General features: G+C 36.0%; 1 protein-coding gene across 10 annotated transcripts in view; it reads right to left on the bottom strand.

Moving 5' to 3' along the window:
• The window catches only part of LOC116431258 (glutamate receptor ionotropic, kainate 2), a 206837-nt gene that overhangs the window by 86596 nt on the left and 96730 nt on the right, over positions 1-23511 (bottom strand). For 9 of the 10 annotated variants that reach the window (XM_031986396.2, XM_031986397.2, XM_031986398.2 and 6 more), the window contains 3 exons: positions 9034-9209; positions 7926-7979; positions 7676-7840 (listed from right to left, as the gene is read on the bottom strand). In XM_031986396.2, the coding sequence (XP_031842256.1) occupies positions 7676-7840; positions 7926-7979; positions 9034-9209 (395 nt within the window). Of the gene's footprint in view, positions 1-7675; positions 7841-7925; positions 7980-9033; positions 9210-10479; positions 10873-23511 lie in introns of those variants that run through there. The other variant, XM_031986405.2, reaches the window with a different exon arrangement.

Raw genomic sequence — 23511 nt, 5'->3', positions numbered from 1 at the left:
AGTCGAAAATATAGAATAAAATTGTTTTATGTGAGGCTTTGTTTTCGAGACAATTGACTTTGAAGATTCGCACTGTAAATCATTGTCTCAATTGAAGTTTATGTTGATAAAGGCTTCCAGCGTCACGAAAATGATTATCTTGCTTACTATCCTACTATCCTTGTTATCCTACAGTAAATCTTTCAAGTTTTGACCGACTACCTACAAAGTAAAAGTGACAAGTTAAAACAATAGATTATACTAGAAAGCGTTCACAAACATTTAATTGAAAAAGCAGAATTATATATTCGACAGAATGAACAACATTTTCAACAATTTCTGTAATAATAAAGTTCACGGTTACTTTGACATTCTATTTCATTGCGTATTTTTAACTCTCAAATACAGGAAACACTTTGTAATGTTGGTAGTGTTTATCAACATAAACTTCAATCGTAACAATGATATACAGTAAGATACAGTAATGTATGATATACAGTATGATACATCAAATGCTTGTGTATCCTGCGAATATTCAAAGTCGATTTTCTCCAAAATAGAGCCTGATATGAAACAATTATATAGTGAACATATATGTGGATTGGGTATAATATGCGGGGGTACAGAGAAACTAATAAATAACTATGTTTATTAACAATAAAGCAAGTAACGTTAAAATATAAGAAACTATTGTATATAGCAACGATACACAGCTATAGCAACACACAACTTACTGCCACGAAGGTCAACGCACGACTCTCTTTCTGACATTCGCACTCAAAAATTATTCTCTCCCCCGCAATCATTCTTCTCACTCGTACTCTCCACAAACTTTCAAACACACCCCCTTAAAAGCCTAACTGGGAACCTTGTGCCTGCGACATTGTGCAGATAGTCAACGGTCTCTCGGCCGTTAGACTTTCCTCCATTATTACCCTTCGCTCACACTCAGTCTCGCATTCACGCTTCTTAATAATATTCCACATTTTTGATTTATTTTTTGACATAGGATCAGCCCCTATCCTGTTGTACCACCAGTTGACAGCCTATGTATTCAACGAACACTGTAATAATCCTACACATAACCGAATCCCATTATCTGGTTAACACCTACTAGGCAGCAAGTTCTCTCAAAATTCCAAACTTAATCTTAACTCAAAATTGTCATTTCACACTGCACCGACGACTTTCCCCGTGAATAGTCTTCGCCCGTAAAAAATGTATTGCCAGTTCGGTGAAAGGAGAGAAAGAATAAGCGTAAAGTTTCCATTGGACCAACAATGGTTCTTGAACAACGACGCCATTTTCCAAGACTCCGGCAATTTCTCGGAGGATGAAATGTTTCTGAGGCTCCGGTATCTCATAAGAAGAGAACACTTGCGAACAAATACAGTAGGATCTGAATATGCCGCGTAAGGCACCGTGTTTATTCGATTCAGGGGGCAGGCAAGAAGGCGGCGTTACTCGCGGCCCCGACACGTTATTCCGGGCGACGACTTTCTCGCCTATATCGAGTTCTTCCCGGTTATTATCATTTTTCACGGCGGCTACGCTAGCCGAGTTCGCAGGACTGTTTGCATGTATATTAACGCGGAGGGGGGACATGGTGGAAAAACTCGGTGTTTGGGTCGAAAGGAGAACGTCGGAAGAGGGATACGCATTTCAACGGCAATCTGGTTATCTTGACGAACCGTGCTGCCTGGAATAATAAGGCATCTGTGAGTAAACTCTGTCATCCGTTTGCATTTTCAGCGACGGGGACCCGGCATTATTAGATACAAACATTACCCTTTCCACGTATAACCCAAGTAATCAGGGATTGCCACGAAATTTTAACGGAATTGTTTGGCGAAATCAGGAACGCTGGTGCTCCTTTTCTTGTACATATATTCGAATCAACGATAGCATACTTGAATTTATAATGTAGATTAATAATAATGATAATACATGTATTTTTGTAGAGTGTTAATGAGAATTTATAGAAATTTAATATTGGAAATAGTGAGCATTCAAAATGACGTTTTTTGACTTGTTTATGGAACTTCTGTAGTAATTCTTCGGAGAAGTAGCTGTTATTTATTCGGTAATAATAAATGAAAATATCAGGAATGGATCATTTTGAGTCATCCGGTAAGTCCAATGTTAAAGGTGAGACATATTTTTATTCGTACGATGACAAGTGTTTTGAAGAAAAGTAGTTTAAAAATTGTTTCAATAAAAGAATGGTAAAAGAAAATGTGAAATTGGAAGCTTGTAACTAAAGCTTTGTAAATAGTGAAATGTTTAAATCTTTAAAATGATGTAATTTATAATGATTAATCGTTTAATACTAGGGATGCAATTAATGTATTTCACGCAAATGTAATCAAAGTTGTAGTCGCTTATTGGAGGACCGAGGCTTCGACCTAATCCGTCGATGTTAATTGCAAATGTCAGAAATGTATAGTCGAATCCGGACTTCGCAAATATCCTTGAATGAAATTAAATCGATGGTAGAACGTGAGACAGCTTATCAGTGAAAATTATTTTATGTAAAATTTCAATTTTTTACCAAAACTTTAAAGGTTGTTATGAGCAATAATTGGATTGTGGAATTTTAAAAAAGGTTGATAAACGTGTAGCATATTGTAACAACAAGGCAGGTAGATATTAGAGGAATTTGTTCCATATTTTTGATTGAAAATCCTAGTTAAACATAAAAACTCAAAAAATTCCGAAAAATATGTTATTGAATATCAAAAGTGACATTCTTTACATTTTTATAGCAATGACGTATAGTCGCAATTATTATCCCCGATTTCTTTCCAATTTACAGGCAAGGTGTGCTGTAGTTCAAAAAATCAAAAAATAATTTTGAGCGTGTTATTTTGTGTACAAAAATAATTACTCTTTGAATTTCCTTAAAAAGAAAATACATTGGACCATTTCAAAAATGTTTATATACAACAAAATATAATATCAATTAAAGTAATTAAAATTTATTCAACTATAATTATGTAAAATATATTCCACTATTAAATAATTATCAAATGCTCAGGCAACATTTCAGACTCTACTCTTGCAGCAGCAAGAAACTTTGGTCTTGTTCATTTCAGCTAAACTTGATTATTCAAACTCATAACCAAGTCACACCTGTTTATTCTCTGCCTACAAGTGGAAACAGACGTTAAAGAATTTATACACAGATAATTCAACCTGGTTGAACAACATAATTTTAATATTCTCTACCGGGAAACGGAAAGGAACAGTAAAAAAATTCACACACAGCATTCATTGAACGTCTTTGAGCAATGTTTTCATATCTACTTTGATTTTCAGCACTTGTAAACACTTGAATACGGCAGCCAACGCGTTTCAAAACTGATTATGCGAGCGGCTTCGGACAGAAGCCGTTGCCGAGGGCAGAAGTCAGCCCAGGTATATTCTAATCTACATGTAAATCGAGAAAAAATGTTAAAGTTCACGCGTCGTAAGCACATTGCGGTCCAAAGAACAGTATTTCAACCGTGGTCCTGCCATGTTCCTGTTTCGTTATAGTCGTTTTCACTATATAGGAAGATTGTAAACTCGGTCGTATTAAAATAAACATTTTAAATGACAGAACAATCGAATTCACACAAACATAATCTTTTTAAAATTTGAAATTATTATTGGCGCCTTTGATGTTGTTTTAACCGCTGCAATCTATAATCGGTACCAATTCCAAGCAGTCTAAATTCTACCTTAACTCTTACCTACCAAAGTGAAAAGAATTATCACTGCAGTATTCGTCCATGAGATCAATACGCGCTTCAAAATATAAATCATTGTTTCAAAAGAATGTAGAAAGGTTTATTTATGATTTTTCTTAACGTATCTTTCTTAGCAATTAGAGTAGACAAACGAGCCAACAATATCTATTCTAAACAAACTTATTTATTAACTTTGAAGTTACATTGTTGATTTTTGGGGCCGACATCGGTAGTTAAGGGTTAAAAGCTTAACTTTCGCTGTATTGTGGTGACAATTATATATCACTGAGAAAATTCGATCAGGAACACAGGTTCTGTGCTTTTACTCTTGTCTTCTGATCAGCGAAACGTAGCTGTTTCCCGGTGTTCAAGGCCCATTGGCCACGGTTCTGGGGCGCACGCTCGGATGCCTTGAAATTATTTTATGAAACGTCGCTGCACGAAACGTCCGTTTTGTATCGACGGAGTGGACTCTAACGGGCTGTTTCCCGTCGCTTTTTTCTCGTCGCATTGTTTTACATCCGCAGCTGTGAGCGGACACGTGTTACGCTATTTCAACGGACCCGCGCTACGGTGCATGCTTTACGATCAATAAAGTATCGCGTCGCGGGACAAAACGACTGTTACTCCGTTTATTTTGAAAGTACATGATAGCGTGATCTTTTTACTCTTTTAAATTCATAACGTTCGGTAATTTTTAGTAATATTCGCGTTACCTACAAAACAAGAGAATACGGGGTAAATGTAGAGAAAACATTGATAGGACTTTTAATACTATAATTACACTGCGAATTTTTGTGCATTTATAGGAAATCTGAATGTGTAAAATTGCATGCGGTACATACAATGCAAGGAAATATATAAAATATTTAAACTATCATGTTTTTCTTATAACATTTGTTAGGAAAAATAATTTTCTATCGCAATTCACGTTTTTTAAATGTATTCTTAAAAGTGTTTAAATTAAACCATTTTGTGATCTACTCATTGGCCGAATCGGTTAACTAAGAAACAAACAGTAGAGAAAAGTGGCGTAATAGTATAGATTTTTAAAATTTTTCTTGAAATGGAAAATCAAAGAAATATTATATACATTATAGAATGTATTAATATAGACTGAAATCTAACGAGCACGTAAAATGCATGGAATAGTACATCCTTGAAACTTATTATATTTAATAAGTTGCAGAAATAATAATTATTATTGAAAATTGTTGCATGATACAAGAAAGACAATTTTAAATATAAAAAATTCAGTATGAATGAAGCTTCAACGATAAAATTTAAAAAAATTCAAAACGTGGAATTAACCGATTTGGTCGACGAGTCGCTCATATCTCACAATACGGTGAGTATTATAAGTAGAAATGAAAATAAAATTTGTTACATTTACGTACAGTACAGCCATTCGACTGTTCAGAATTAAATTTCGGATTAACATGTTGGTTGCTCTCATGTGTCGATCGATGCTAGAGTTACAAGCGGATAATGCCAGAAATATTATGTTAATGAAGGTTTAGAGAAATTTCGTTCTATTGGTGGCTTAACGAAATCCTGAATCCTAGAAGGAAGTTTCCGTTTTGGTAAGCACCGTTCCCGTGATATCTCGACGGGCTAATGGAAGTTGGCTTAGCAATGAACTTTCGCGAGATGGTGCCAGCTTATCTCGAATGAGATTTAATAGCCATTTTAAAAGCGTATCTTTTAAACGAAAGAAACAAAGTATTCCTGTGTCGAGTGTTTACTTTTCGACGAAAAACGTTTCCTTTCTAGACACTTAATTACCAACATATTGTTTGTATAACTTTCTCTGAGACCAACAGTTTTCTCAAAAGTGAAAGTAATTTCAAAATAAGTTCGAAAATAAAAAATATATGTAGGCAGTAAAAAATTGATAAGTTTCTCGAATTCATAAGTAATTATTAGCAGTAATATTTAAAAAAAACTCAATCTGGTAATTTTCCTCTAATATTTTTAATTATTTCATAATTACCTATGGAACGAAAATAGGAGTAAAACATTTCTGTAAAGTAGTCCTTGAATTAATTAAAATTTTCGTTATAGGGTGTCCGTTATCGTGAAATTATCTACTATTTGTTATTTGAAAAGTGTTTCAAACGCAAATTTTTCTATTTCGCGAGGGCGGTAATTTGGTGCACTTAATTTGTCTCTGGTTGAACGTGTGTAGGAGATATAAAGATCAGTACTATTTTCCAAAATATTACCATCTAATTTCCTTTGCGTTAGCAAATGCAATTGCATTTCCTATGCAGCAGGTCATTCTCTACAAACAGGTGTCAACCTACCTGCGTCGAAAGCTCATCAAAATAGAAAAAAACTACGTTTAAGGAATTTTTTAAATAACAAATAATCCTGGAAATAGTTGCATTTATAGATTAAAATAGTATACTCTGTATATGTATATTCCACTGGAGTATTTAAATTGCGATAGATAAACGAAATCGCATTACCCCGCATAATACTGTAATGGTCAAGTTTTTTCTAGCGAAACAGGTTTCCATCTTGTCGTTACTATGTATTTTTGCGTTTATTTTGGTTTTCCGCGGAAGACAATGCATGTAGAAAACTGTATGTATAAATTCTTTCTCATTTAAATGACACTGCTACGTTATTTTGCGTTTCTACTGCTAAACATCGTGGTAGACGAAGTTTTATTTTACGTCCTGGAATTTCAACTGCGTCTATTTTACTCGGAATGAACGTTAATACAACTCTTATAGACGTAACTAGTTTGGGTAAAAATATATACCGGAAAAATTTGTTTTTCCGCGAATTCTCTTTGGAATATGTGTACCAGTCGTGAACACTGCGGTGGTTTGGGACGCAAAACAATTCTGCCGAGTATGTGGTTATACAAATTGCGTTAACCTTATTTTTATACGGCAAACGTGTGTTTTTCAGAAGAAATGGACAAAGGAGCGGCCTTGTGAATTATTATGCGTACTATTGGATCAAACAGAAATTGTTGACAACAGGATTCTTACGAGTTTGTGAAAGATTTGTCGAAAAAAAAACATTCGACGGTTAAAAAATATTAGAAGAGTTTTGTAAGAGAAATTAAAATAAACCTCAATTTAGCATTCACAATAAATTAATGAGCAATAGATACATAAAATATTAAGAAGAAAAACAAAATCGCACAAAACCAATTCAACCGATGTCATTAATTTTGCAAAGTAAGTCTTGCAATAAATAACCCACGCATTTAATCTCTATTCGTTTAAATCTCAAAATAATTTTCAATCAGTGTCAGTATCAATAATCCAAACTAAATCTTCAAATAGCCGACGAGTTTAATCTCCATTTCTTAAAGTATCTCTGAAACCGCCCATAATCAATATCCCTATCGTTAATAATCCAAACTAAATTTTCAAATAGCCTCCGAGTTTAACGCAGATGTCCTTACATATCACTAATAATATAATTCAATCAATACCAGTACCATTAATAATCCAAACTAAATCTTCAAATAACCTAAGAGTTTAACCCACATTTCTTAAAATATCACTAACACAATTCAATCAATACCAGTACCATTAACAATTCAAGCAACCCACCTAAAAATCTTCAAATAACCTACCAGTTTAACCCGAATTCCCTTAAACATCACCTACGTAAGTATTTGTAAGCGCGATGGTAAGGTTAAGCGACCGGGATCACTCGAGGAAACGTGTATATTACACCGGTCAAGGATGTACTGTGTCTCAACAAGGTCGGGTAATCATTGAATCGGCGAATCAATTTGTCCAGTCTGAATCTATATCTGTTTCTAAAGACATTCCGTGCGTCCTTCTACTCCAGCAAACCGATCAGGGGAGCAGAAATAAACTCGTCACGTCTCGCCGACCGAATTCCGTGGATCCTCATGCAGCGTCGAATCGGGCAAACATTTGATACGGCGTTATTTGATCGCCGGGAGGTTTCCGGGCACACGGAAATCTTACCTGTATAACTCTCGATTTGTTGAGGATCGTATTCCCGGACGGCTGGTAGCGCTCCATATCCCTCAGTATACCGCGCACGCCGACGTCCTCCGCGTCGACCAGACGGAAGGCAGTGATATTGACGAAATTGTACTTGAAGTCCTCGAGGTCGAAGGTTTCGATATCCTGGAAAAGGAACAGACGGGTCTTCTCGTTTTCGAGTTCGCCGCACCTTCGGCTGTCTCTTGACGTCCAGCGGAAGAGTACTTACGAAAGTCGTGAAGAGATAGTGGTACTTGTAGTCGTTCATTTGCAGCTGCAGGATCTGAAAGTAAGTGCGCGTAGAGATTTATCACGGACAGCTTGGTATCTGATTTCTGAATATTTATATAGTACTCTCTGGTATTTCGGTCTGTTCGCTGGCTATCGAATTTCTTATGGGGATAAGAAATGGTGGTCTTGTACCTTGTACTAGTAAGGACGTTTGAGATTTAGAGCATTTAAGCTTTATGGATAAAATAGATTCGGGGAAGTTGTTACATCTTTAATTTATAGTTTCTTGCGAAAGTAAGAGAAGTGCATCGTTTGAAATTATACGAGACTTTTATTGCATATTACATTTTATACTGCCAGTGATTCGATCATTTTTTAAGGACTCGCAATAAAGAATACTATAGAAGAATTCTTAATGTCAAAATCGCAAAACAAGAGGTCGTCTCGAATAAGGTACATGGTAATTTCCTTTCAAATTATTGTTCAAAAGAGAAAAACTAAACCTCTTTTCAATAGATCACAAATATTGAGAAGTCTTTTTAACAACAAACGTACTGGTACTTTATATACACCTATTTCTATCGTAATCAGTCAAAAATTAGTTACAAAATAAAGGTGAACAAATTGAACGATACATTTTTCTCAGTGAAGACAGAAATTGAAAAACTTATTAATCCAACAATATAAAACTTGACATAAAGTAAAATAGACGAAAGAAAATGCAGAATTTTTAATCAAATTTCAAACTGGTTACTTGGTCGGTCGTAGTACGTTTCGCGTTAAATATCCGACAAGTATAGATAATTTTCAAACAGAATACAATAAAGATTCATGAATTCTACATAGGTTTGATTCACACCGACTGGCAACTGTTTCAAAAGCTACCTTCCGCAGTTACTGTAAACGGTTACAGAACGATGTAAAATTGTGCAGTTCGTATTATTCAGAAGTTAGCGGAATAATGATAACCGGTAATCTGCTGCTCTTACGAGAGTGAATGCGCGCAGGGAGCGGGTAATATCTTAGATTTGTATTTACATCGGGGACGCGACAGGTTTATCGCGAACCGCGGAAAGCGGGGAATCGATAGAGGAATATGCAATTACCATTCGTAGAAAATGATGCATGTGCTCCGGTCTAGTATCCACGATGAGATTCCGTATTTCCTTGCTTTTCATCTCGGAGAGAACCTGCCGGTAGGAATCCGGGTCGGCCTGCCTAAGGTTAACCTCGATCTCCCGAGACTTCGGCGACCTGACGAGCTCTCGTAGCTTCACCAATCCTGAAACGGGCGTCGTGGCACAATTAAGCCGTCGCGTCGATTAAAGTGGAACTAATCATCCGAACGGTTGCGCCGCGCCAGCCAATTCGACGCTGAACGCCTCGAATTGGTTATTTATTTTTCCTCTTGGTTCGATATTTAATCATGTAAGTATCTCTTTGTTTCATAATATACGATAATGTATTTCAAATCAATTTAAAATTCTGCGGTTTACGTTTATTCAGGGGTAATTAAATGTTCTGCGATGGTGAATATTGAATTTTTGTAGTTAATAAATCGGGAAGCTATTAATTATGAGGCAACTTCTGCGAGTCTGGATAAAATAAATTATAAGGCAAGGATTTAAAAGGGTTTTCTAATTTATGGAAACTGATGAATCGGTTTTTTTTTTGTATCTTTGTACTGTTGCTTTATACTGATTTGCGTACTGTTTAAAATGTGTTATCGAAGCAAATTTATGTAGTTTGTTAAGATGTTTGATTTATGATGTTAAAGGTGCGTAAGAACGCGTGATGAAAGTTTGAATATATGTATTTATTTAATATTTTCACAAATAGATGCGGTTCGATGTTCTAAAAAGCATTACTTGAAATCATTTTTATCGATAATCTTGCTGACCCTTGCATCTTCGTAAATAGTGTAGAAAATTATTAGCTTCGATGAATAATGTTACATGCTTATAAAAATAGAAAACTTAGTATCTGACTATTACACAGAGCTTTTCTTTGAATTTCTAAGCAGAGATAAATGTGGAATAATTAGTACGGCAGTGACCCAAATACTTTCAACAGGTTTTCAAAGTTTCTACGAAGAAACATTATTCATATAAATGAACAAAGCTTCATGAATATGGAAGTTCAAACAAAATGATATGAAAGCCGATATGACGTGATAAGCTTTTAAAAAATTCCCTATTTTACTAGCTGTACGAATATAAAATGTATCGTAAAATTTCCAAACTTCTTTATCAATATAGAAATTCGAAGCAGTAGTTCTTTGAAAATTAAAAATTGCATTAATTATCCTTTAATTATCCTGGTCATTAAGCCACTACCTATATTTTCAATGCTATAGTTCCTTGATTACAAACTGTTTAGAGTTTTACGTGTTTATAAAAATTAATTACATATTTTTTTGAAATACCATCAATATATAGATGCTGGAAGATTGTTTTTCCCTGTGATAATGTTAATTATCAATCATGTCTCTTAATGTAAACATAACAATGTAAGAATACGCACAAACTATCTGATCGCGATTTACTTCTTACAATGAGAACCTCGGTCGGTTTTCAGCTTATAAAAATCAGACATTGATTTACGGAAAGTACTCGTATTACAATTTCGTCGTGACAGCTTCCAGTTTCGAAGTAGCAGTGTTCAACAAACATTCCAAAACTTCTCTCCACTTTACACTTACTGTTCAACAAACAGTTCAAAAGTTTTGTCCACTTTGCGCTAACCGTTCAACAAACAACTCTAAAGTTTCTTTCACTTTGTATTTAGTTTGTAAACTTTCTCCCGATGGGAATAACAGAGAGCTATGAGGTCAAAGTGACAGGGGCCTTCGGATTCGTCGATGTTCGAACGGTTTACTCGAATAATTTGAATAATAGCCGCGGGTAGAGATGCAATAGTTTCTTCGTTGGATCTTCTTAGCTACTATTAGGCCAACCGTTTAATGGGACGGAAACCCGTGAATCGCGTCGCCCGATGAAATCAATACTTCCCACCGCCTAAGTAATCAAGGTATCATCTCGACTTGCGGGTCTTCCGGTGTTCGGGTTCGTTCCCTTTCAAGTTTCCACGGGAACTTCGTTGTCTGGATTTCTCGAATGTTTCCCCGGGTTCCTCGAAGCTTAAGTCAATCTAATCTTTTCCGGTGAATCTCAGCTACATGGGAGGAAGGGGGGAGGTGGTTTTCAAAGGGATTTACCGGCGTTCATCCGATAACGCCCGCAACAAATTGCGGAATAAAATTATTTTCGACTCCCGGCACGGGAATAATTACAGTCGATTAATTAGCACGCAGCCGATTACTATTTTCCCCCGGTGTTGCGCAATTAATGAGACGTAATTAATAACTTCAAACAAATGGAAATGGCTCGCCGGAACAGACAAATGGTTTCCACGCTCCGGCAAATTCTCTGTTATTCGTAAAGCCACCGGACGACCTGCTTTTCCCTATCACCGTTCCGTTAATCAAGATAGAAGAACCCGTGGACAGGCCAAATAATTTCTGAGCAAGAAACTTAATGTAGTTGTCGTTGAACTATGAAATAGAGTTGTTTGGTGATTTCGTGTGGCTGAACGGGGGGACCGAAACTGCTCTTGTAACATGTTAACCCTCTATAGACCCGTATGACTTTGAAGTCACATATCAAGATATCGGCATCTTGTTAATTTATTTTATTTTGCATAGCAACGTGACAAATAAAATTAAGTAATTAACTTAAACTTTTGTACGCCCAAGCGTGAAAGTTCAATGTCATTGTAATTTCAAAATTACAAGCTATATTCGTTTTAATACAATTATTAACCAGTTAACTACGTTTGACGAGTATACGCGTTATTTTAAAGCTTGACGTAATACTACTTGCTTCAATGGTGAATTCTTTATTTTTTCAGATAAACATGTAATTCTTCTTTGTTTCGTTTTGGTTTTTCCATTTGTTGATTTTATTGCGCGCAACGGGAGAGTCAAATTGACGCAAAATTTTTCTTGACAAAATTAGTCGTGTAAAAGAAAAGATACTAGAAGGATCGAGAAAAATGAATATTTCATATTGAAGTTTAAAAGTAACATGATACAAATTTTTATAATAATGATATATTGTTACAGTTATTATTTCCACATTGCTCCAAATGCCTGATATGTGAAACATCACTGTGAAAAAATAGTAAATAGATACATAAAACGATTCTAAATATTAATATGTTCCCTGCAACTATATAGAGAATATAAATATACTCCACATAAAAATATACACTCAACATAGTATATCCCATTGGTATCAGCCAAACAATCACCAATGAAATTCATCATCTATCAAATAGAGAAGCATTTACCCATCTACAATACATACAATCTATAACCCGAATAATTCCTAATTCTCTACTTCTTAAATTTCATTTCAATCGAGAACTTCGCTCATATCAATCCAGCCACACGAAGTAGCTAACTCAACCGCCAAGCGCGGCCCCGAGTCGCTATCAGTTCGCCAAAGTTAAATGAACACCGTTCATCGTTCAAGCTTCAATATGCCCTGTCCAAGAAACATCTGTCTTCGAAACGGCCTAAACCTCGCGACCGTGGGAGCTTCGCGATACGCGAGAAAATATAGCGGGAGTATAAATCATCGGTTTTTTCGTTCTGCGCGGAGGATTGCTGTTATCGTGAAGGGTTTGTTTCTTCCTCCGGTAACACTGGAAGTTATAGATCTCGTGTAGAAAAAGCGACGAAATAATTTTTCAAGTAGACCGGCGAGTTTCTCGGCGTTGAAAATCCGTAAATAAAGGACCCAACAGTGTTGATCCCTGCTGGGATGGTCGGGACGCCTGAGGAGAAGGCTGGAAGAGCCTGGAAACAAATTCTTATATCGGCATTTACGTACCCTAATGACGGCTACTTACGATCGTGCTTCGAATGCCGATAACCGGCCGGGGAATGAAATATTGCGACGGAAGGAAGGAAGGAAGGAAGTCATTCCCTTTTCCTCTGCTTTTTTTCCCTACGTCCGGATCGAGGACGCCCAAGGAAATTGAATTGCTCGCGTCTTTCGGCGTACATATTTTATCGAAACAAGTGGATCGATAACGATGATAAATTGCCGGTGACAATGCGCCGCTCGAACTCTTTCGTATTACACCATACCATGGTTATTAGATAATAGAAAAAGATTGATGCCCACGGCCGTCATTGAGGCGTATGAGCTGTGATGATGCTGATTATGGGGCTCGGGAATTTCTTTATGCAGCGTTACGAATGAATCAGATGAAAGCAGTAAACCGAATCGGTCGTCGCCTCGACGAGCTCCTCTAAGCAGCGCGATAAAGCTGGGGCCCGACATTTACAGCCTTGCTTCATGGGGCAATCCGTTGCCCTTTACGATAATGCTGTTGTTCCCGGCTGCTTTTACTTCGGAGCGACGGGGCTTAAAGCGATCTTTCATTATGGGCTGACATGGGGATCGTCTACGAGTCTTCTGAATCTCGATGTCTTCTCGCTGCGCTTGGAGTAAACGGAGGGATTTTTCTTTCAACTGTAAATCCGTGGAATCTCGGCCTTAATTTTCTTCGGCTTTGCTCTTTTGCTTCGTCTCGGTGGAATTTTGCATTTTTAAATGCTGCCGGCAACGCTCGGGAGAGATATTCCGGACGTAATGCTATTTGACGGCAGCTTTAGAGATATTGTTTGTGTTGATATAGCACAGGTTTAATATGTTCTTTGGTGAACATCGTTGGTCCATCAAGATCAAATGAAATCGAAGTAGTTTATTTAATCGAACGGAAATTGGCATGTTAAGATTTATTGCGGAGAATACCTATTTAAGAAGTAAGCATTTTTAAATATTTTCGTAATGAAATTTCATGAAATCTGTTTGATAAATATTACACGTCATATTTCAAGAAATGCACTATTTAAAATTTTAAATTTTCGTATGCAAGATGAATAGGAAAAATAGATATTTTTAGATTGAATTATTTTAAGATTCATTAAGTTGAATTTATGAAAAATAAATCTATTACAAAATGGTGACAGTTAGAATATAGAAATTAGAATAATTATTTTTCAGTCATAAAATTATTCTTGTTCCCAGTGCTGGATCTCAAATATCTATTAATTATTTACTTTTCATCAATACATTTTATCAATATCCATCATTTACTTTTTATATCAATTCTTATACAGTATTTACTTGTCTTCGCTTCATACAAAATGTTACACACATATGATTACATTTGATTAATAATTTCTGCAGCATTCAGCATGTGTACTTTTCAGTGTGCATTCCCCTAGCAGCACATTTTCATCATTTTCGGTTACACGATGAAATACGCGTCGCTTCTTCACGCGTTACCACGCCTTGTTCTCGGGTAGTCTCCAACACGACTCAGCTTCATCTTTTAGCTCCCAGCAGCGAATCGTAAAGAAGAGACAGCGTCAGCTCTCCATCCCAGTGATTTAGCTGCCGTGCAACGCGTACGTGGCAGACCGGATACATATTCCTGAGGTGGCCGCTCGCAAATCTCACCACCCCATTGGGATGGGGGAACGTTACTTGCCACTTTCTCGACGATGTACTGGGAATCTTTATCGCCTGCCAATATCGGCGGTACCGGAGACGCGAGTCTGCGTCTGACGGGAAGATTTCGCGCGGTTTACAAAACTTTTTTTTTCATCCTTCTGGTGGGAATAAGCTCCGTCTGCGTCTGTAGATCTCTAGAAATCGAACATTCCGCGTACCGAAGTTTACTTACAGATCTAGAACGAGTTGATCCCATCTTCGGAGTACCCGTCATGCTTAATACATTTTTCACTCGATATTCGAATATCATTTTTTTGGGAACTACCATTTGGATAGAATCCCATTTCTACCTTCGTTCTAGGTTTGCAGAAGCTCGTATTTTTTAATGTTTTGTTGACTGGATAAGAGAACACCATTTCACCGAAAACTAGTGCCAGTATAAGATTCTTCTTAATTTTAGCGTTGGTTTTGTAGAAATCTAGTATTTTTAATAATTTCTTCAAGTTGTAGGAGCCTGTTATAAATATTTCTTAATTTGGAGTAGCAACGATTTTAAACGGGAAGTAATAAATAATAAAGTAATTCTTGAGAGCCTAGGCAGAAAACAAAACCAAAAACATGAAAATTAATATTAGGGTGCAACCTCGCAGAAACCAAACTCTGAAATTGAATTTAGTTCAATTCTTCGCCACATGTAAGCAACATATTTTAATAAAATTCGATCCGAGTGCGACACGAGGATAAAGGATAAGCGATATATTCTCCGTCAAAGTTTAAAATGCAGGCTCGCGCCTGTGAAGATGCGCCCTCCTACCGGCATTCCCATTGTCCGGAATGTTTCGTGAGGAACGCGAACGAATGTCGAGGAATAAGAAGGCTCGGAAGAAAGGATCGGGCTAAGGGTAAGAGGGAACGAGTCCCGGAAGTTCTACAATGGTCGGTGATGGACCGCGTTCGAGGTTCATTGATGATTCTAGGAGCGTAAGGGAACGGGATCCGGTTGCCAGAATTCGGTGAACGAATGAGATGGACCTGGACCTCATTTCTGCGAGCGTTTTCCATGTAAAAGTAATCGATAAATTACCTCTTGCATTCCTGTTTCCTGTTCGAAATGACGTCGACATCGGGCCAGTATTATTCAAACCTCGATAACAGAGAACCGTTCCGTTTAATTCTACATTGAAATCATTTTTACTCTAGATATTTCGACGAACAATGAACTCTTACAAATATAATGGTGTTCAATCTCGCTCGTGCGAAAATGAATTTCCGGCCAACTGGACCAGAAATGCTACATTCTCCGAGTATCTACTGCTTTTGTTCGTAACTAATTTCACAAATGAATTTGAAACAGAAACGTTGATAGGACGTATCGCTTCTCTGCCAGAGGCGGGTGAAATATAATTAATAATTATGTATTTCTAACGATTCATATTTTTTAAATAGATTTGATTTTAGCGAATCAAAAAGGAATTAATTTTCACTAAATGATTCCATAAAACATGTAGTATTTAGCGTATTTTATGTCTCAAATTACCGAGTACTTAATTGTTAATAAGCTTCCGGTAGATAAAGTGTTAAGACACCTTCGAGTACCTAAGTTATCAGATAAACCGCAGATATTATGCAGTATTTGAAAGTTTGTGGTGCGTGGTTACTTCGCCTATTTAATAAGACGTAAATGATCAGGGGCGTGGAATTAACAGACTGCGGGGCGGGTCGTGGCGGTGTTACATAGGCGAGGAACAGAAATTTTCGCCGAGGCGAAGACTTGCTCTTGGCTGCAGCGCGACTCGATGGAAGACACTGGATACGGAGTAACGAGGGATAACGCTGACAGCGCGAAATAACGAAGGGTGGCGCGACGTTAGAGCGTTATTAGGATCGTTGAAAATTCCTTCTGTGATTGGAGAACGGCGGAGTTTGTCGCTGGATCGCGACAGACATTTTGTTTTAAACGAGACTGTTGTGGGGACGTACCTACGTTCGCAGTTTACTGCTACTAATTACTGGTTCTGCTTCTTTTCGATGGAAAAAAATTTTCTCGGAAAGTCTGTATCGGTGAGTGGAAATTCACGATTGCAATGTTATGTAGATATTTCTATTCAATGTTTCATTTGTAAATTATTTTACGACGTTGATATCGAAGATTTTATTTATATCCACAGATAAGTTTGTTTACTTTGTTGCCGCTAGTTGATCTACGGTTATGCTTCTTTTCTGTGAAAAAAAATTGTCTTGCAGGAAAATTTGTGTTTGTGAGTTTAAATTCACGATTCCAATGTTATGCATATATTTTTATTGAATTTTTTATTTATTAATTATATTACGACATCGATGTTAGGGGTTTTATTTATATATATATAAGTAAGTTACTTTAATTTATTTCATATGAGTATGAAACATTACCATATGTAAAATTCTCTGTGTTATATAATGTTCCGTTTTAACGTAAATGTATTCTATATTCATTGTATTGCCCTTTAATTAGGAGCCTTTTAAATATTAACAGTGAAGGAAATGTTCAAGGGGACTTCATATATTTTTGGCACATTTTGGTGTACAATATTATCCCCAATTAACAATAAATTTGTACAAATGAGTCCATTGAGATTTGGTACCAATATCTGTTCATACTGTTATTACAATATATTGGAAGTAATGTCGGGCACTAGAGCTACTGAATTTGAAGTGAAATATACTGAGCCTTTCACTGTTAATTACGACGTTAATTTTATATTATACTTCGCCCGAGAACAGGATCTACTTTTTAGGTAGAATTTTCAGATATATGTGTTCCTTTCTAAATTTAAAAATATCGAATTACCAAAGAAATTAGGAAAACGACAACTTAAACTCGCATTGATCTATAACAACTTTCTTAAATCAACAGATTCTCTGATATACAGAGTAAACATATTGTTGTTGTTATTATACAGAGTAAGTTTAATACATTCAATTTTTCTAACTAATCACAAGAATACTAACGAACCGAACAATTTTCTGATTATCACAAACATTTATAAACTACGAACATTTACATTTTTAATATTTATTAAACACATATTTCATATAACTTTACATTATGCAATTCGAATGCAGAGATTCGTTCAACCACACAAAAGAACATTCCAAACCTAGCACTAAAGGGACGCTTCAACCCCCAAAGACTCCCTTAAGAAATAAAACGAATAGATCGGTACAGTTCACAGGGTAAACCCACCTCTAAAAGTTAACGTCCACAGTTTCCGTTCCAGGGGATCACCTAGCTCCCCGAAGTTTAAGTATACTCGCGTTATTCGAGTCCCCCTGAAACTGGCTTACCCAAAACGGATTAAACTTCCCCGGCAATTCGTCAGGAAATCGTCGCGCTTTTTCGACGTTCTTTGGAACGCAGGTCGAATCGGTTGGTCGGCGGTTTCGAACACAAGCTGAGATCTGTTCCATTCCATGGCGTCGAGGATTCGCTGTGTCCCTTGACTACATCACCGGTTGGAATTGAAAGTGTAGGAAACACGGGAATTCCGGAGCCCCAGTAAATCTCCGGAGGAAATCAGTTACCGCGAGACCTGGGTTACGGGCGCTCTAATCGGCTTGCAGGTGTAACTTCCGTCGCATCTCCGAAAATAGATAAGCTCGTCGGTGAGAACGGTTAAGGGGGTATTCCTGGTTGAACAGGTCATTTACCAGCGATTTTTAAATTACGACTGGATTAACCCTTTGCACTCCAAAAATTTGTCACTAGATATATTAAATTTATTTTTATGAGATATAGATCACATTTTTTAAAACTAACTTAACGAGGAATCTATTCACAAAATAAGTGGAGCAATGATATTTCATTTCCACGCTTCACCTATTGACAGATTACTCAAGACTTAATGTTAAATATGAAATTTTACAATTTTCATGCACCAATCGAGTGGTGACTGAGAGGCACCTTTGGAGTGCAAAGGGTTAAAAAGTAATCAAGTTAGAATGTCGGAATTTTTCATACGTGTGTATGTACAATGAATCGCAAGAATATTCGTATCTCATGAACTGTCGACTTTGAACGGTTGATGTTTGTTTACAATGCAAGTTTCGAAGTTTCTATTAACGGAAATGTATGTTGGAATTACGAATCTTTTATACTTATATAAACTTTATTGCAAAATAGTATGTTAACCGTTTGAGTACGGGAAAATTTTCTTATGCATATGCTAAAAGTCCGGGATGAAATGCGTAGTATTTTTTTTTGGGAAACAATGAAAATGGTTATAATTAACACTAATTGTTATGTAACAAGTATTTTTGATAAAAAAAAAATTATTTTCACTTAAAACAAAAATGTTTTGCTGCACAAAAAATGAGCCAAATATTTTCATATAACTCTTTTTGGTACATAAATAATTTTTTTGTAAGAATTATCTCTTGCCCTTATAGATCTGGTGATGATTTAAAAAAAATTACAGTCAAAACATTATATATCCTTTTACATTGACCCATTTTTTCTACCGTACCACAATTCACAGGCGTTACTGCATTACTACTGTATATTATTTTAATTCTTATATTGTTAAAAGCCACAACTGAGTTAAATGAATAAAAACTACAACTGATATTACTACAACTGCTCTCAATAATTGCGTAAAGTATACTACCAACAGCAGCGTCTTCGCATTCTCGATACAAAACAAGAGAAGCGCTATCGCGCTGCGCCGTATTTTTGGCATACGACAAGTGAAGCGCGATAGCGCTTCCCCGGACTCAAACGGTTAATATAACAAAAATGTAATTTTATGTAAACTGGAACAAAAGTAGTTTCACAAGAGTATTCGTACCTATACGAGTTATACTGAAAATATAATTAATGTATTAATAAATATTTAGTTGGACCTCCTTTTCATTTTACAATACTTTTGAGACGAACAGGTATGAGAAAGATCTAAGTCATCAGGCTTGTGAGACCAATTTTATTCCTATTTACATAAAATTATATTCTTGTTATATCGACATGTTCTTTCGCAATAAAGTACATATAAGTTTGAAAGCTTCGTAATTCCAACATAGAGTCCTGTTGATAAGAACTCCGAATCTTGCATTGTAAACAAATATCAATCAATTAACTACCATTTTTCGTCAACAATCGACAACTAAGATAAAACCAAAAGTCTTCGCGTGAGACTTTGCCAAATCTCTGAATTAATTTCCAGCAAAAATGGTTAAAATCAACGTAACTTTATTCAATTGCAATACATGAATATTACTCAATTCATTCGAAATCAAAGTAAATATTATTCTTCTGTAATCAATTATTATACTTAAAAGTAAACGTAAACATAGAAAATGTCTAAAATTGTTCTCTTTTCCCAATAAATTATTAACGACAAAGTAGTCGTATCAATCAGGGTGAGAAAGAACTCATAGGACAAGGGGTTACATTCTACGTAAATCAAACTCCAAACATTAAACAGAATTTCCCCGAATGTAACCGATCTCGATTGCGCTTCTGTTACCGAGGCCTCACTGACGACTTCTTACCATATTAACACGCCGTTATTGGCCATTCGAATTCTAGCCTAACTTCCTCGATCATTTGCAAAGTTTTCCGAAATGTTGTTTTTTTACTGCGGATCGCTTTAACCGCACAATTTTCCGGATGATGACTTAAAGCACATATCTTCCTGCGAAGTTTGCTAGTTTACGAGACACACCCACCGCGCATTTATAATTCCGAATTGGCAACGCTCGTGCCGTCTGACGACGAATATGCCATTTCCCTTGCCGGTGACAACGGAGTCCTCGATTCTCGCCCGGGCGAAGAGTCACGTTCATTGCGCACGAAATGCAGCAACGACGCACGTGCTCCAACAATCTGTCACAAGAATATTCCGACGAGCCCACGTACCGCCGCAAGTTTATGGCGGGTGATTTCTACCGCACCTGCTGTAATCCTGGTTGAGTCGGCTCGATCAGTCGATCGGAGACATACGTCACAGTCGAACGCGTACGTGACATCTCGAGCGCGTTTTAAACAAGACTCGAAGGTCCCCACGGGACGTTTGACTCTGCGGGACGCGGAGCGACGAACGTATGCTGGTCGATAGAAATGGGATCAAGTTCAATGTGTATTTAGGTACTGATCCCAGTGAATTTCGATAATCGTGTCTCGTTTCATGCGTTTCGATTATAGCAATAATCTTGCTTGGCAGCAAGAAAGTTTTAAAGATATAGCATTAAAACGAATATACCTTGTACTTTCTGAAATTACTATGATATTGGACTTTGTTTATTATGATGTTTCAATAAATAAAGGTCTAAGTTAATTAATTATTTAATTTTATTCGCCACTTTGCTATGCAAAATGAAATAACTCAACAAGATGATAATATATTAGTATGACTTTAAAGTTACATGGTATATAGAGTGTTAAGAGTTTTGATAGCAAACCGTGTTTAGACTTTAAGTATGGAAGTCCGAAGATTGCTGACTAATGTTAAAGATTCTCGTTTGTAGTAACTAGTGAATAAATTTATTGTATTTATTTGATTCTACGTATTTAAATATTTCTACGTAGCAATAGTATCAACTATATAACGAAAATTTTACTGGTTTCAAAATTCACGATATTTTATATAGAGGTCTGTGAGATAGCACGTATATACTTAAAGGTTAATGGGAAAGATATCCTATCCTTTTGCTATCATTGTAGCTGTCTTTATCAGGGGTCAAAGGTGAGCTGATATCGGTGTGTAACTGCTCTGTATAAAGTACCTGAATACGTGATCCGGATTGCTGATTGCTAATTGCTTCTTAATTGTTCACCTGGTCAATTAAGTCTCTTTCTCTTTCTTAATTATAATTATAGTTATATTGTATTAATGAAGCATCAAATTTACTAAAAGTTACAATGAGTATACTTGTCAATTAATTATTTTATAGAAGTCTGTTTCGAATTCTAGAATGGTACTTGTTGATTTTGGAAAAAAGCTTGAAAGTACATAGTTCAATATTAGGAAGATTCAAAATGTTCGAATCATTCAAAGTCGATGTTTTTTTTTTCTCTTCTTTGGATTTATATTTTTCGTGCATGATTTAATCCTAAACCAATAATTAAAATTATAAGAATGTATGTACATATATACAAGATACGTTTCAAGACAAAAGATAGTACTATAATTTATTAATTTTCTTAGAAAGGTCGGGCATTTTCATGTGAATAACACGATTTACAGTGTATTCGTCGCAAATAATAGGAAGCTTTACGAGTAAAGTGATTGCGAATAGTTTGCAACATAGTTCGTCATTTGAAACTGCTCTTGAATTGCTTTACATAATGTCAACGTTTGTACCTCCGTAAACTGCTGTTTGCAGCATTCCCAACAACAGGGAAATTCACGAATAAAAAGAAAATCTCTTTAAATTGTGTGTCACAAGTGGAATATTGTTCCTAAATAATTGAAAACATAATGAACAAAAAATATAAAAAGAACCATGTATATTTCATGAAATATTAAAACGCTTTTTAAATTCAATTTTGTTTGTTGCCAATTATCTATAATTAATCACATATAATTTTTAATAACAGACAAGTTTCAAACGATACCCATATTTACATTATCATAAAAAAATTAATTTCAATTCACACTGTTTCTTTCCAGAATTATCATAGAATAACCTACATCAAGTAGATTGCATGAATACTTTGTCAGAGAACCATAGAATCCAATATATTCCATACAAAATCCACACAGGTACACATCATAATTATCGTTAACCTGCTTTTTGACGAATGAGTCAAAGCTCTTTGAATCTTTTTGTTAATGATATTCCCTTGAACGAACCAAGCCGACTTCTCGGCTGTGTCGATATCACTCACATGCACCTTACATAATTCCCTTAGGTCCTCTACATTATTCATCGGTGGAGATCGGGGCCAAAGAATGATGGCACGTGGAACGAGGAATAGTGAAAGCGGCGGAAGGAATCTTCTCCCAGTTGAAACCGCCATTTTGCGAATTAATTAGACGGAATCCACCCTATCCTGGGAAGACGTTTTCTTCTCAGCCGGCCGAATAGACGACGTTTCTCGTTATGAATGAATTTCATTATCTCAGTTTTGTGCCGGATCCTCCGTTGCTCGTTATTAATCGACGTTATTCCATTATTGCGCTGCGTAATTGTTACTAATAGCGATGGTAATTGGGAGAGGGCCCTTCGGCCGACGGTTGTTACGTAAATTAATAACTTAACCGACGAGAATACCGTGACAATTAACGGCCCGCGTCGATCTTCAGGCAACGCTTCACTTATTCGAAATCGGATTATTTGAATTTTGGATTTATTCATTCATAGTTTCTAACATTAAATATCAAAAATCGAAGTCGCCATATTATAATAACACTGAACCATAAAAACTCAACAAGGAGTTTACTCTATAACAGTCAAGAATTAATTAAAATCGTTCAATTTTTGAACATTTCCTGATTCGATTAATTCTCGAGTGTTGTTGAGTAACTACTTGCTGTTAAGCTTTTGTGGTTAATAATGTTATTATAATATGGCGACTTCGACCTTTAATATCTACATTAAAAGTTATAAATGAATAATTCAAAAATTCGAATAACAAAAAATTGATATTCTTGTGTTATTCTTGTTTAATAGTATTTAAGATTTCGGTGCACGATTCAGTTTTTAATGAATAAAGTTTTTAGAAGTATTAGGCTTAAAAGATTCTCTTGCGAAAAAGGTTAAAGAGAAAAAGACTAAAAGTAGTCGTCTATACCCTAAAATTTCCACAAACATAAACTAGTTTATTTAATGAAATAGATTAAAAAGGTACTATTTGTTATAATTCTTATTTCAGCTCACTCGTATTTCATAAGTAATGAAATAATAATTGATACAGCACTCAAAGTGTTAACAACCGAAAACATGGATGATAAATTGAAAGATTCGAAAACAAATTGCTCCTGTTTCATGGTTCTACTCAACGATACAAATCGCGTACTGTATCATGAATATGGATCTCTTTTAATATTCAAGACAAGAAGACGATAGTTAATGAGCAAT

This window comes from Nomia melanderi, chromosome 9 (genome assembly GCF_051020985.1).
Source record: "Nomia melanderi isolate GNS246 chromosome 9, iyNomMela1, whole genome shotgun sequence".
Taxonomy (NCBI): Eukaryota; Metazoa; Arthropoda; class Insecta; order Hymenoptera; family Halictidae; genus Nomia; species Nomia melanderi.
This window is presented reverse-complemented; position numbering and strand designations above follow the sequence as displayed.